The sequence below is a fragment of the Pelophylax lessonae genome (genome assembly GCF_965119305.1).
Source record: "Pelophylax lessonae genome assembly, chromosome: 5".
Taxonomy (NCBI): domain Eukaryota; kingdom Metazoa; phylum Chordata; class Amphibia; order Anura; family Ranidae; genus Pelophylax; species Pelophylax lessonae.
This window is the reverse complement of record NC_138772.1, coordinates 229,132,907-229,147,415: the sequence shown is the minus strand read 5'-3', so window position 1 is coordinate 229,147,415 and position 14,509 is coordinate 229,132,907. Positions and strand designations below refer to the sequence as shown.

Here is a 14,509-nt window from a genome sequence, read left to right as displayed (position 1 = left end):
ATTATCCAAATGTAAAGATCCATTTGTATTTTGTAAATGTTAGGGTTTGTTTCCCATAGCAACCGGTCAGGTTTTAGCTTTTTCAGACTTTGCCATTCTTATGCATTGCATTAATGTGTGTTTTGTCACGCATTAATGCGCATTGTGTTAAGGAAGCCCATTTATTTTTAATAGGCTGCTAACAGATAAGAATGAACCATACCTACAGCATTTTTTCCGATGTGGTACACCACTATGCATAGTAGTGCATTATTGTGTGTCATGATGCACTTCGATGCATGGGTAAAGGAACTGCATTGCCGTAGTGCATTGGAGTGCCGTGCGTGCATTATTGTAGTAACATGTGTGTTAATGCACACATTACTGAAGTGCAAAAGTGTCATTTGCCCCTTAGTCTCTACAAAAAAATGTAATAAATACAGTTGACACTTTGGGCAAGTCCAACATATATATGGGCAGTTTACTTTAGTTTTTATTAATAGACCTCTTAATGAACATTTTAACGGTAGAAAGTATATATTTTTTAAAAATGTATATTTATTCATATTTTTTCCCATGCAGGTCTAATGTCACTGCAGATGAATTTGTGTTTTGTAACGGACTAGTGCTACACAGACTTCAGTGCCTTCGTGGATTTGGTGAATGGCTGGATTCAATTAGAAACTTTTCATTACATTTACAGAGCCTTAACCTTGATGTCTCAATGATAGCCTGCCTGTCTGCGGTGTGTCTTCTTTCTGGTAGGCAAACAACATAGGCAAAAATATGTGGCAAATGTAAGAGAGTTAGACAGCCCTTTAATTGAGCCCAAAACCTCTATTTCTTTCTTTTTTTTTACATTTTTAATTTTTGTACTAATTACCTGTAAGAGTTGATTATGTTGCCACAAAGGATGAATGAAAGTGGTCAATTCACTTTGCTAAAATGTTGGTTATTTAGGTAAAACGCATTGAAGTCATTAGGGATGGGTAAAATGATGATAATTTAAGGTTGATTTTAAGGCTTTCAAGAACTTTGATTGGTTCTTGAATGTCTTTTGTGTATGTTTGAAGTTTTTTTTTTTTTTTTCGTTTGCTTTTTTCATTGGGTGTAATTTGTTGTCAGGTGTTTTAGACAATAGCTGTTAAAAAAAAAAGTTGTCAAAACAGCATCTTGAAAATGTTAAATAGAAAGTATACCATTTCATTTCACCTTTTTCTTTTTTAACACACAACAGTAAAACACAGAAAAAATATTAGAAACATTTCAAAAAAGGCATACAGTCTGTTTACATTTTTTGTAAATGCTATATGGACTATTTTGTTTTTTCCTATTGTCTAAAAAACAAAAACATAACAAATTAGACACAAATAGAAAAAAAAATGGTCCAAAATAAATTTTTTGTACTTTTTTACCCTTTAAAGTATTTTTTTTTATCATTTTAGCATGTATGATCATGATCACTGATCATATTCACAGATAAAGGGGTCAATTCACTAAGAGTTGAAGAACGCTGAAAAAAATACAGTAAAATAACTAATCCGAAAACAAATATTTAAATGTTCAATTCACTAAGAATTGTAGGGTAAAAACCAACTGCGGTAAAGTTTTGATAATGCGGTAATTACCACATATTTTCATGCAGTGGTTTATCGCATTGAGCTGGTTGCTAAGGAGCTGGTCGGGAAGCCAGCCGCCGCATTCTTAACAACAGATGACTCACCATCTGTGATGGTTTCCCTGCTTACAGATGAATGTAAAGAAAACATGCCTGCAATTAAAAATTCTGAAAAAAAACAGCGTGGGTCCCCCTCCCCGTCCAAAAAAATTATGTGCCCCCCCCCCCTCCAGAATCCATACCAAGCATTTTTTCGCTGAAAGCTGAAAATTCACCTGGGCAGGAAGCGCCCGGTATTAAAGTGGTTAAAGGATAAGTCAATTTCTGGGAATGTTACACGTTCTTCCCATTTTTTGTTTCCACTGCAAGAGCCGCTGCCTGCTCTGCTGCATAGAGTGACAGCTAGTGGGGGATCTTTTCACTGGGTGACTTCTCCCCTTGGCTTGTCAGGGCCAGGGTTTTTTTTTTCTTATTTTTCGGGTCTGGCGGGAGTTGTGATTGAGCCCCCTCACCCCAAAGCACCCACTCTCATATTGAGGGCACATGGCCTGATATGGTTCGGGGGGAGGGGGGGTGCCCCGCTTGTCCCCTCCCTTTCCAGACCCGCCGGGCTGAATGCTGGGATAAAAAGGATTTTTCTTTGTTTCTGTTAGAACATTTCGCAAATAAATTATATTTCTTCAAATATTTAGGCCAAAATATTTAGATATTTAGGCTCACAAACTATGGTTTATATTTCAAAAAATCGATCAGTTCTGATGTACTGAAGGCCTATCTCATTTCTTGAGACCAGAAAACGCCAGGACACTACAAATGCTCCCCAAATGACTATAATGACTCTTTTAGAAGGTAGTTACTTTGGGGCATTTAGTAGGAGGCGTGGGGCATTTTTTGAAGTTATAATTTTTTGTCACAATTTTATGGAAAATTAAGGAAAAAAATAGTTTATTTACTTTTTTTATTTTTTACATACTGTCACCAGTGCAGTACAGCATCATCATATAATTGGTTGGCGCAGGGCCGTAGATAAAGGGGGGGGTTGAAACCACCCTCAGAGCATCAGTGTACAATATACATTGTAAAAAAAATGTTTATTTTTTTTGCGCGGCACTAGGCTCTAATGCATTGTTATTTTAATGCTGCTGCCTGCTGTTACTCCACCTGACCACCTGGAGCGCCGCCCGGGCTTTAGGCTTGGCTTGGGATGAGGGAGGCTCTGGCTGACAGTGCTCTCGTCTGTCTGCTTTGCCTCCACATCTCCTCTCTAGTCCAGACTGAGACTCCAGAGACATGTCTCGACATTACCAGTCAGTACCAGCCAGTTACAGAAGCTTCCAGGAGAACAGCAGCACTGAGAGCAGAGCGGGAGGGAGCAGGCTGCACCTATCCCACCCACTGACACATATGATCGGCTCATTCTCTCTTCGAGCTGCCACTTCCTGCCTTTGGCTGTCGCTTGGGGAAGGAGCTGCCTGAGCCTGAGTCTGAGTGCTGTTAGCTCAATCGCTCAAATCACTCCCACAACGATACTGTGGAGCTTTCCCAGCTGGCAGAACACAATGATTACTGCTAGTGGCTATAGCTGCTTGTAGTAACTGCATGGAAAAAATCCAACAGGCTGGTTGTACCCAAGTCAATTAATGGATTGAATTTGGTATAACCAGCCTCCCCATAGATGGATTGAATCTCAGTCCCTACTGAACCAGTTAATATTTGATCCATCTATGGCCGGCATTACTGAGAGACAAAAATAAAACATGATAACTCATCATGTTTGCATTTAAGACAGTGAACAAAGAATGGGTTTGTTTTCCAACAAAACTATTCATTGGGATGAATCTGGCAGATAATAAAAAATATAGTGAAAGTCCATAAATATCAAAAGTGCGATCACTAGTGGAAATCTAGTGTCTTCCAATAATAGAAAAAGCCATCTACCGGCTGCAAGAGGTGCCACTTATCTTCCACCCTTTATCCACCTCAGCTCCAGAAGGCTTTACCCCCTTCATTACCAGGCCATTTTTTTCTTATTCAGCACTGTGCTACTTTAACTGGTAATAGCGCAGTAATGGAATACTGTACACAAACAAAATGTATATCCATTTTTTCACACAAATTTTTTTAAAAAAGCAATATTTTTTTGCTTTCTGCTATACATATCCAATAAAAAAAATAAAAATAAAATACATTTCTTCAAAAATATATTCTGCTACATCTTTGGTAAAAAAAAAAAAATCCCAATAAGTGTATATTAATTTGTTTGCGTGAAAGTTACTGTACAGAAAATAAAGGAACAGAGTGCACACCGCCCTAGTGTAACACCATTTATTGAAATTAATAGAAGCCATAAAAACAGGTACTCACAAACAGATAGGAAGTCATGCATGGAAATGAATATCCCCCGATAATGTTTGCAAGGTGCTCTCCTCCTTGCCTCGGCGGCTCAGCTGTTCGTCCTACACTGGTAAGTGAGTATCGTACGGCTAAGCCAACCGCCTCAGATGACTCAAGGAGACTCGATGTGGTGTGCCTGCGCACGGTCCAGCCGCCTCCGCACACTCTCCAAGAGCCGGATGCTATAGCCGCTCAGAGAAGCTGACAATGCGGTTATGCAGAGGGAGGCTCCCCGATCGGGACCCAGAACATGACTTGCATGGGGTTGCTAAGGACAACATTTCGGAGGCGTGGCCTCCTTCTTCAGGTCTCTGAAGAAGTGTGCGGCGGCGGCTGGACCGTGCGCAGGCGCACCACATCGAGTCTCCTTGAGTCATCTGAGGCCGTTGGCTTAGCCGTACGATACTCACTTACCAGTGTAGGACGAACAGCTGAGCCGCCGAGGCAAGGAGGAGAGCGCCCTGCAAACATTTTCGGGGGATATTCATTTCCATGCATGACTTCCTATCTGTTTGTGAGTACCTGTTTTTATGGCTTCTATTAATTTCAATAAATGGTGTTACACTAGGGCGGTGTGCACTCTGTTCCTTTATTTTCTGTACAGTTTCTTTGCCTCATATCCCATGGAGGGTTAGGAGAGCTGCCACGCTTCATTTCATGTGTTTCACCACTGGCCATATTACAAGATTCCCCAGCTTGAGAACCAATCTCCAGGATCTGCGCAGGGACTGGTAATGTGTGTTTTCTTTGCGTGAAAGTTATAACACCTACAAACTATAGTGTATATACAGTACACTGGAATTTATTTTATACTACTAATGGCAGTGATCTGAGACTTACAATGGGACTGCAATAGTGCGTCGGATGCTGGGGGGAACTGACAATGACATCACCAGTGACACTAATACAGTGATTAGTGCTAATACTATACACTGTCACTGTACTAATGAACATAGATCGTTCCCTCTGTACAGAGCCCTGAGTTTATTATAAACACAGGTCTCTGGGCTGTGATTGGACACAGCTGATCAGCAGGTCCCAGGCATTAATTATTGGCTGGGACCTGCTGACTCCCACTGTGTACAATCACAGCAAGTACTGGCAGGGGGAGGGGGCACGCATGTGTCCACCCTAAACCCGGAAACTGGCAGCGATGTACCAGTACGCCGCTTTGCCTGTGCAGGCCGCCCATCCACAGTACATTGCGGGCAGGCAGTCCACAAGTGGTTATGCACTCACCAGATGATTAATATATACCGCATATGTTAAAACACTCTCCACCAGAATCTTTTTTTAAAGTTTGACCCAGAACTGAGCATCTCTGCAGAAAAAAGCAAGCCCAGGTTTCATATTAAGGAACTTCTCTAATGCAGTCTCCAGCTTGATTTTAGTGTCCAATGGTGAGGAATGCAGAGTCCTCCTGGAAGATTCTGGCGGAGAGTGTTTTAACATAAGCGGTTATATGTTATTCAACTGTTAAGTGCATAAAGGGTAGAGGATAATTGGCACTCTTTGCAACTTCTACAAGGTGAATGGCTTTTTCTATTTCACCATATTTTTTACAATATTTTGCTCACTCTGTTACAGGAGTTCATTATTTGAGCGCTGCACTTTTCTTTTGTTGTATTTATTTCACAAGGTTTGTTTTTGTCACCTTTAGTGCCAGCTGCCCACACCTCTGAGCGCTTATTTGTTCTGTTATATATTCTTTTTCTTTAATAATAAATATCATTTGTCATCTGAGATAATAGGGTGTATGAAGAGTTTTGGGCAGGGGAAATGCTAACGTTTTAAAAGGCCCTTGGGTCTCCTGGGTATCTAGATTGAAATGTTGTGGGCTAGTAATAAAAAGCAAGAGACTTTCTTGTATCCCACGCCATCTCTTCTCTCTCCTTTCTCTTTGCTATTTTCCCATGTTTTTGGTCTTTTGCCACATTTCTAATGCGATCACTGAAAGAGGTCCTAGGCCAAAGAAGCAGGACACTGAAAAGGACATCCAGAAGTACCTTTCTAGTTCACTGCTTTCATCACACTTTATATTGTTTATTCCTAACTAAATCATGCAGAAATAAGCTAATACTTAGGAATGCATTTCACTGGTATTAAAAAAAAAAAAAAACGCAACATTTTTTTTTTTTTCCCAAATTCTTTTTTATTATGAAACGTAAAAGAGAGAACATGAGTACAAGCGATACATCATTATACAGATACAGATGTGTTGTAGCGTACAGAGTCAATACACAAAACAGTATGGGTGAGAAAGGTGGATGCAAAATGTCAACAAACCCGAGTTACTCAAACAGGGTAAATAGACAGCAGGTCCGTTCATAACATATAAGAATATGTAGAGATCTACTAGAGCAAACGGCCAACGTGTAGCGTAATCCCAACAGTTTCGTAAACAGTGGAGAGTAGCTTGCCTCAAAATAATATCAGAAAAGGTGAGCATACAACACATTAGGAAAGGGTACAAAGATACAAGGGGGACAATGATGGGGTGGGGTAGAAAGAAGGGGACACTTGACAGCAGGGGGAGGAGAAAGAAGAGGGGCCAGGGTGGAGATAGAAGGGGATAATAAACTCTTAAACGTAAGACCTGCCTAGCGTCCATCGCTGAGCCCTCAGAGAGAAATAGACAACAGATCGGAGAAGAGGGGAGAAAAGGGGGGAAAGGAGGATGGTAGAAGGACAATGGTCAGCGGGCCCCGTGCGAGGCAGTGGCCCTGAGGGCCAGAAAGAATGATCAGTAGGAGTCCAGGAGCGCTCTGCCCTCGTCCGACAGGACAAACACGTTCCAATATCCCCACGTAGCTGAGTAGAGTTCCCTCCTGCCCTGCAAGGTCAGCACCAGGTCCTCAAAGTCACAAATCTGCTTGATTTTGGATAGCCATAGCCGCATGGACGGCGGGGCGGCGGATTTCCAACAGGCCCCAATGCAGGCCTTCGCTGCGTTAAAGAGGTGGCGGAGGATGGACTTCTTATAATGTTCAGGCTTGATGGAGGAGCAATGGAGGAGGAAGAGCGCAGGGTCATCGCTGAGTACAAAGTCGGTCATGCGTTGGGAGATCTCCTTAACCCGCCTCCAAAAGTCGTTCAGGACCGGACAGCTCCAGAAGACATGCAACATCGTCCCACGATCCGCACGGCATCGCCAGCATCTGTCTGACGCTTCCGGGAAGAAACTCGCTATTCGCGACGGGGTATAATACCAGTGCATCAAAATCTTATAGTTCACCTCCTGGAGACGCGTACAGATAGAAGACTTCAGAGAGAAGCGAACAATATTCCGACGTTGAGTCAGTGTAAAAGTCCTCTGCAACTCCTGCTCCCATTTCAGGATGCCGGGAAGAACAAAGTCATCCCGGGGTTCCGAAAGCAGGGCATAGATCAGGGATAAAGCGTGCGGAAGGGGGGTGTCGTGAGTAAAAAGGGCCTCCAAAGCTGTTAAAGGCCTCTCGAAGGCGGACCGTGGGCCCAGGTCCCGGAGGAAGTGTAACAACTGTAGAGCCCGCCACCGGGTCAACTCAAAACGGCCCCCCGGTGCCGTCAGCTGGGTGAGGGAGGGCCAAGAGCCTCCAGAACCGAAGTGCGACACTCGGAAGTTCCCCAGCTCCAGCAAGGCCCGGAATCGACCGTCGTCACATCCCGATGGAAAGGCTCGGTTACCCAAAACCGGGAACATGGGCGAGGCTATCTTCCGGGAGTCTCCCACCGCGAGAGCCGCGGCACAGACCTTGAGAGTCGGGCCGATCACAGGATGACGGCTGACGGCAAGCGGCACTGACGCTATGTGCCACGGGGCGCCCGGAAGATGTATCGAGCATTGGGATGCCTCAAGAGTCACCCAGAGTTTCAGGTGGGGGTGTCTGCACCAGTCCACCAGACGGGTCAGATGAGCTGCCTGATAATATCTTTTGACGTCGGGGGCCGCCACACCTCCATACGACTTCGGCATCGTAAGGATCGATCCCCGGAGTCGGGGGCGACGTCCAGCCCAAATGAATTCGGTAAAGACTGCGTTCACTTGCTTAAAAAAGGCGGCAGGGATCAAAACCGGGAGGGCCTGAAACAGAAACAAGAACTTCGGCAGTATTGACATCTTTAGGATATTACAGCGGCCAAACCAAGAATGTAAGCCAGCGGACCATTTACTCAGGAGGGCCCGTACCGTAGCCAGAAGAGGTGGAAAGTTCAGCCGGAAAACGTCCGTTGGATTGGGCGGCAGTCGGGTCCCTAAATACTTCAGGGCCGACGAAGTCCACTTGAAAGAGAAACTGTGGCTGAGAGAGTCCAGTATCTGAGGTGGTAAAGAGATCCCCATCGCCTCTGATTTGTGGTAATTGATTTTAAAATTGGACACTACCCCGTAGAGATTGAATTCGCGGAGCAAATTCGGCAGGGATATCACAGGGTTGGTTAAGGAAAAGAGGAGGTCGTCCGCATAGGCCGATATTTTATGGGAGACTGCACCCACGGACAGCCCAGCAATATCAGCATTAAGGCGAACCCTGGAAAGAAAGGGTTCCAAGGAAAGGGCAAACAACAGGGGTGAGAGGGGGCACCCCTGCCTAGTGCCATTGAAGATGGAAAAAGGCGTCGAGAAAACCCCATTCGCCTTAACCCTCGCACGCGGGCAAGTGTAAACGCTCATGATCCAAGCCAACATACGACGGCCGACACCAAGGCGCTCCAGCACCCCAGTCATAAAAGGCCAGCTCACCCTGTCAAAGGCTTTCTCGGCGTCCGTGCTCAAAAACACAGTCGGGACGCCGGAGACCTTAGCATGATGGATCAAGTTCAGGGCTCTGATGGTGTTGTCCCTGGCTTCTCTGGTGGATATAAACCCGACCTGGTCCAAATGGACCAGGCCAGGGAGAAGAGGCTGCAGCCTAGATGCCACCATTTTAGTGAACAGCTTTAGGTCGGAATTCAACAGGGATATCGGCCTGTAGCTCCCACACGCCGCAGGGTCCTTACCCTCCTTAGGGATTACAGATATGTGCGCCAGTAGGGAGTCGGCATGGAATGCGGTGGTTTTCCCAATCCCGTTGAACACCTTAAGCATAGGAGTGAGCAAATGTGACTGGAGCAGTTTGTATTAGAGGACCGTCAGGCCATCCGGCCCCGGGGCTTTGCCCTTTTTCGCTGACTTAAGGGCCGTAGCAAGTTCATCTGCCGAGAACTCCTCCTCCAGAGCCTCACGGTCCGGCGAGGAGAACCTGGGCAGGACCACGGAATCTAGATAAGAGGCGACCTCCGCGTCATGGGATCGTTCCTGGGGTAGGTGATACAGAGAAGAGTAAAAATCTCCAAATCTCTGTGCAATCTCTCTGGGCATATGCAGCTTACGGCCGTCACCAGTAGTCACGAAGGGGATATAAGAGGCCGCCCGTTGGTCCCTAAGAGCCCGAGCAAGCATACGGCCACACTTATCGCCTGATTCGTACTGGAACCGCTTGCATCGCTGCAAGGCCGCTTTAGCGCGGTATTGCAACAGATCCGCTACCTGGGAGCGAAGGTTAGCCAGTTCAGTACCCTCCGCAATCCCCCGGTGCCTCTTGTGCCGATCCTCCAGGCGAGAAATATCCGCCATAAGGGTGTTCAGCTGCTTCTCCCTGTCTCTTTTAATTCGAGCGCCATGAGCCATCAGCACCCCCCTGATGACGGCCTTATGGGCCTCCCAGACCACTCCGGGGTCGCTGTCTGGGGTGTCATTCAGCTGGAAGTAGTCCTGAAGCTGTTGGGAAACATCCGCCAGCACCTCAGGGTCCTGCAGAAGGCTCTCGTTTAGCCTCCAGTGCCAGTCCGACTCCCTGCCCGGGCCCCCCAGGCGTATTTCCAGAAGTACCGGAGCGTGGTCCGACCAAGTGATGGAACCAATTTCAATGCTTTCCACCGAGGAGAGCAGGCGGTGCGGGACCAGGAAAAAGTCTATCCGGGAGTATACATTGTGAGGGGTAGAGTAGAAGGAATAATCGCGTTCTCCAGCATGTAGGATGCGCCAGGCATCCACCAGCTGAAGTTCCCGAAGCAGCTTGACCACCTGCGTACGGGCACCCCGGGGCACTGAGGAAACCCCGGAGGATGTGTCCACCAGGGGATCCAGGGGGATGTTCCAATCCCCGCCGACAATCAGGGTCCCTTTGGAAAAATCCATCAGGGCCAGCAAGGTCTTCCGCAGGAACGAGTCCTGGTGAAAATTTGGAGCATAGACATTCGCAAGTGTCACCATCCGGCCGCCAACGCGGCCCTTGAGGAAAAGAAAACGTCCGTGCGGGTCCGTCCGTTTATCAAGCAGAGACCATGGGATATTGCTCGAAAGCAGGATGGATACTCCTCTGGATTTAGAGACATCATTGGTAGCGTGATAGGCAGTAGGAAAGAATCTGTTCTGGAGGAAGGGAAGGCCTCCAGCTCTAAAATGGGTTTCCTGTATGAACGCGATGTCAGAGCGAGAGCGTCGGAGGTCTCCCATAAGCATTCGCCGCTTTTCGGGCACATTTAAGCCCCTGGCATTCCACGTAGACACTCGCACGGGGTCCATAATGGTCAGGGAGGGAGGTTAGCAGGGGGAGAGAAGGGGGGAGAAGGGGCGGAGGAAAAGGGGGAGAGAGGGAGGAAAGAAAAGGGGGGGGTTAAGTAAGTAGAGGTACCGCGCTGCGGAAATCTGTGGGAGTGAAAGGGTAGGGGTGAACAAGAGAGGAAACAAGAGGGGGAGATCAAGAGGAAGGTAAGGAGAGAAAACAACAAAAATGAAATACACCCTAATAAGGGGAGGAACCCTCTAGGGTGTGGGCCTAAGTGGGGGGTAGAACTGAACACAGCAAGCGAGTCGAGCTCCGGGGCCAGAGCTCCCTCTATGAAAACAAAGGTCAATGAAATAACATACCAAAACTTGATGTAATATAACAGAACATGAGTTGCAGGAAAACGATAAAATCAGTACGGCTCTCTATAGTGGGGTCCGGGTCCACAGCAGACCACGAAGCAGGCCCGAGGAAACCACTCAGGGCGCGCTCCATGGGGGACCCAGGAGCCACCATTCCAGACGTCGCCATGGTAACAACAAAGTACCACACCACACCCCAACGAGACTTAGTTTGGCCAGCCACAAAGGGGGGGCAGTCGAGGATGTACCCAGAGAGGAAAACTCCCAGGCACTACAGTGCCCCTCCAGAGGCCATCTCCGCATGCCCCATAGCCAACCACCCAAGGCCGCCCCCCTGCCCAGCCAGGGCCCAATCCCCCTGCGTCACAAACCCCCCAACCCCCCATATGCAATTGCAGGAGCCCAGCACACACCCAATTCTTAGAGCTCAGGTCCATGCATGGAGCCGCCGGGGAGGAAGAAGGGGACGGACAACCCCACTCCCCCCCAGGGGCACAAGCTGGAAGTCCCAACCGCCAACCAAGCGTCCCCCCAGGACGTCCCCCAACCCCCCCCCCCAGACAACTCCCACAAGAGAGCATCAAAACTGAAACATGGATACCAGTACAAGGCACTGCCAGTAGGGGCAGCTATGGAAGGGATCTGATAGCAGGTGGCACACCGCATTCCAGCATGGATCCGAGTGGGGGATAGTCTAGAGTTCTCCAGCATGGTGCAGGTCAAAACAGGTTCCAAATATCCAGCAGTGTCCAGCCAACACGGATAGTACATGTCTCATCCTAGGAGTCACAGGGGGGCATCCCGGGGGAGGGGGGGGGGCGGGGGGGGAGGCCGGGGCAAAGGCAACTCCGGAGCCAGAGGCGGCATTCATGGGGTGAAGTGCACCGTGTCCGCAAGGCACCAGCAAATAGATTGAGATCAGGGGGGGGGGGCGGCAAACCGGTGGCCACAAGTCGGGGGGGCAGAAATAAAACCAACATCTCGGTGACCCTGTGGCTGAAACCTGGCAAACAGCTAGGGTGGGGTGGCAACAGTCAGAGGGTGAAAGCAGGGACGAGTAGACATCTCAGACCTCTCTTACCTCCTGTGGTGTCGCAGGCACCAGCCTCCTCCTGCCTCTAGGGGTACGCGGCGGCATCCCACTGCCACGGTTAGAGGAGCCCGGGGGCCGGCGAGGCGGGTTCGGCAATTGCTGGAGCCAGTTAGGGACGCTGAAGGGGTCCACTTCCAGGAAGGAGAAAAGTGCCGGTAGGTCCTCTGGGTGCGACACAGTAAAGGAAGACGAGCCTTTACGGACCGTGAGGGAAATGGGGAACCCCCAGCGATAGGTGCAGCCCTTGTGGCGGATCTTGTCCAGGAGGGGACGCAGCAGCGCGCGGCGCTGCAGCGTGGCCCGCGAGAGATCCGGAAGGATTCTAAGGGTGGCGCCATCAAAGTCTATGTCTCCAATGTCCCAGGCTCATCTAAGGATGGATTCCTTGTGAGAGTAATGGTGGAGTCTGCATATCACATCCCGGGGTCTAGCAACGTCCGGAGAGCGCGGGCCCAGGGCACGATGAACTCTGTCGAATTCTAGTTCGGCTTGGGGGATATCAGGCACCAGATTGTGGCAAATGGACAGCAGGGTAGGCCGGAGCGAGTCCATGTCGGTGGCTTCAGGTAGGCCTCGCAGCCGGAGGTTGTTTCGCCTACTACGATCCTCCATCTCCTCCATCTTCAGCTGCAGAGCAGTAACATACTGTGAGTGCAGCGAGTGGCCCTGCTCCAGCAGCGACACCCGGGCCTCCAGCGCCGAGAACGAGGATTCGCCCTCTGAGACCCGGTCAGTCAGCTGCTGAAGGTCTGCTCGAACCGCCTGGTAGTCCCTCTTATGGGCTTCCTCCACACGCTGAACCATGGCCTCCATATCCGTCTTGGTCGGCAGGGCCCGGATTAAAGCCCGCAGGTCCGCATCCATACCATGCTCGGGCGTCGCCGGCGGGCGTCCCATCGGAGAGCCATGAGGGAGAGGAGTGCCCGATAGCATCCACGGTTCTGATTGAACCGACGTGGTAGGCGACGGCGGCGCCAGTGCCATGCTGGAGGAGGGGGAGGAAGCCGCAATGGAGTCGGCCGCGTGAGCGCGGGCTGAAGCCGATCTTGTCTTAGGGAAGAACCGATGCAAATCAGACTTCGGGGATGATCGCAGGGGCTTCCGGGATCGTCTGCGGCGGCCAGAGTTCATGCCCGACGTGGATGAAGGTATGAAATAGAGCTGTAAACGAGGGAGATGGCCGGAGCTCACTCAGAACACGACTTCACACCGCCATGTCCAGGACACGCCCCCTGCATACGTTTTTTACCTTTTGCTGCTGTAGGTCTGCTGGCACCTGTGGTTCCACAAGCCTGTGCTCTGCTCTTGCTGCACTGACTTAGCAGCTATGGGTCGCAACATTTTTTTTTAGCAGATCTGGGTCTTTGTTATGTCCCATATAATCTTTTTTGAAAAAAGTGCCTTAAACAATCGTTGCCATAAAATATATTTCACGAATATGAGAAGAATGAAATATAAAGTCAAGGAAATCTTTTACAAGAGAATCATGGGTGTAGCATTACTGACTTGGGCAGTACTGGCTTCAATACTTTAAAGTGGTTGTAAACCAGTGAATTAACTGGCCATGGGTGATATACAGAGATTAAACAAATCCTCCTATGTAAGTTGTACCTGTTTATCTGCTGTCTTCTCTTCTCTACATCCATTCAAAGTCCAGATTTTTTACAGCTTGTCAGAGCTTCCAGCGAGCTGAAGTTACTTACTCAGTGAGAAGAGCTTTGAGAGCTGAATGGAGGGAAGGACACACCCCCCTTCACACAGCTCACAGGAACAGAGTTGAGGCCATCAATCAGCTGGAGCTTCCTCCCCTGTCACCTTTTTCTATTGGTGTCAGGAAAACTTGTCAGAAGTGATTCATGCTGATAGCAAGGGAAGGAGGAAGACAGAAATTACACTTAGTGCTCCTAATTGAGACAAGTACACATTATAGAGGGATATGCTTTGTTCATATTTCATGGCTGAGATTTACAGCCTTTAAGTTACTGACCTGGAACAAGCATGCAGCAAGTAAAGTCAAAGTGAAGTAAATCTTTATAAAAAAAACAATCCACTGCTCTGCTACAGACCTTCGACCTACAGCACCTATTAGTTTGGGTAAAGGCTTGCCAGCAATCCACAATCCGCTTCACAAAGCCATCAAATACACAGGTGGAAGAAAGCCACGCTTCATTAAAAGGAGAGTGCAGCTTTCTTTCATCTTTCTGTTCAATGTGTTTGTGAAGTAAATCTGAATTCATGCCTGTGCTTGCATGGGTTTTCTTCTGGTACTCTAGTTTCCTCCCATACTCAAAAGCACAATAGTAGGATAAGAGGCTCCTATCCAAATTGACCCTAGTATGTCTGCATTGGAGGTAGGGACCTTCAGGGCAGGGACTGATGTGAATGAAAATATATGTAAAGTGTTGCATCAATTGCCTGAGCTAAAAGAATACACATAAATGAATAAAAAAAAACTCTCAGGAATAGTGATTTAAGAAAGCTGTTCAGGTTGTGCTTTGCATGTGTGCTTAAGGTCCCTTTCACACTTGTACCAAGC

General features: G+C 48.2%; 1 protein-coding gene across 1 annotated transcript in view; it reads left to right on the top strand.

The window, feature by feature from the left end:
• Positions 1 to 14,509, top strand: part of NR4A3 (nuclear receptor subfamily 4 group A member 3) — a 123,819-nt gene that overhangs the window by 101,025 nt on the left and 8,285 nt on the right. The window contains exon 7 of the mRNA XM_082259932.1: positions 562 to 740. Within this exon, the coding sequence (XP_082116058.1) occupies positions 562 to 740 (179 nt within the window). The remainder of the gene's footprint in view (positions 1 to 561; positions 741 to 14,509) is intronic.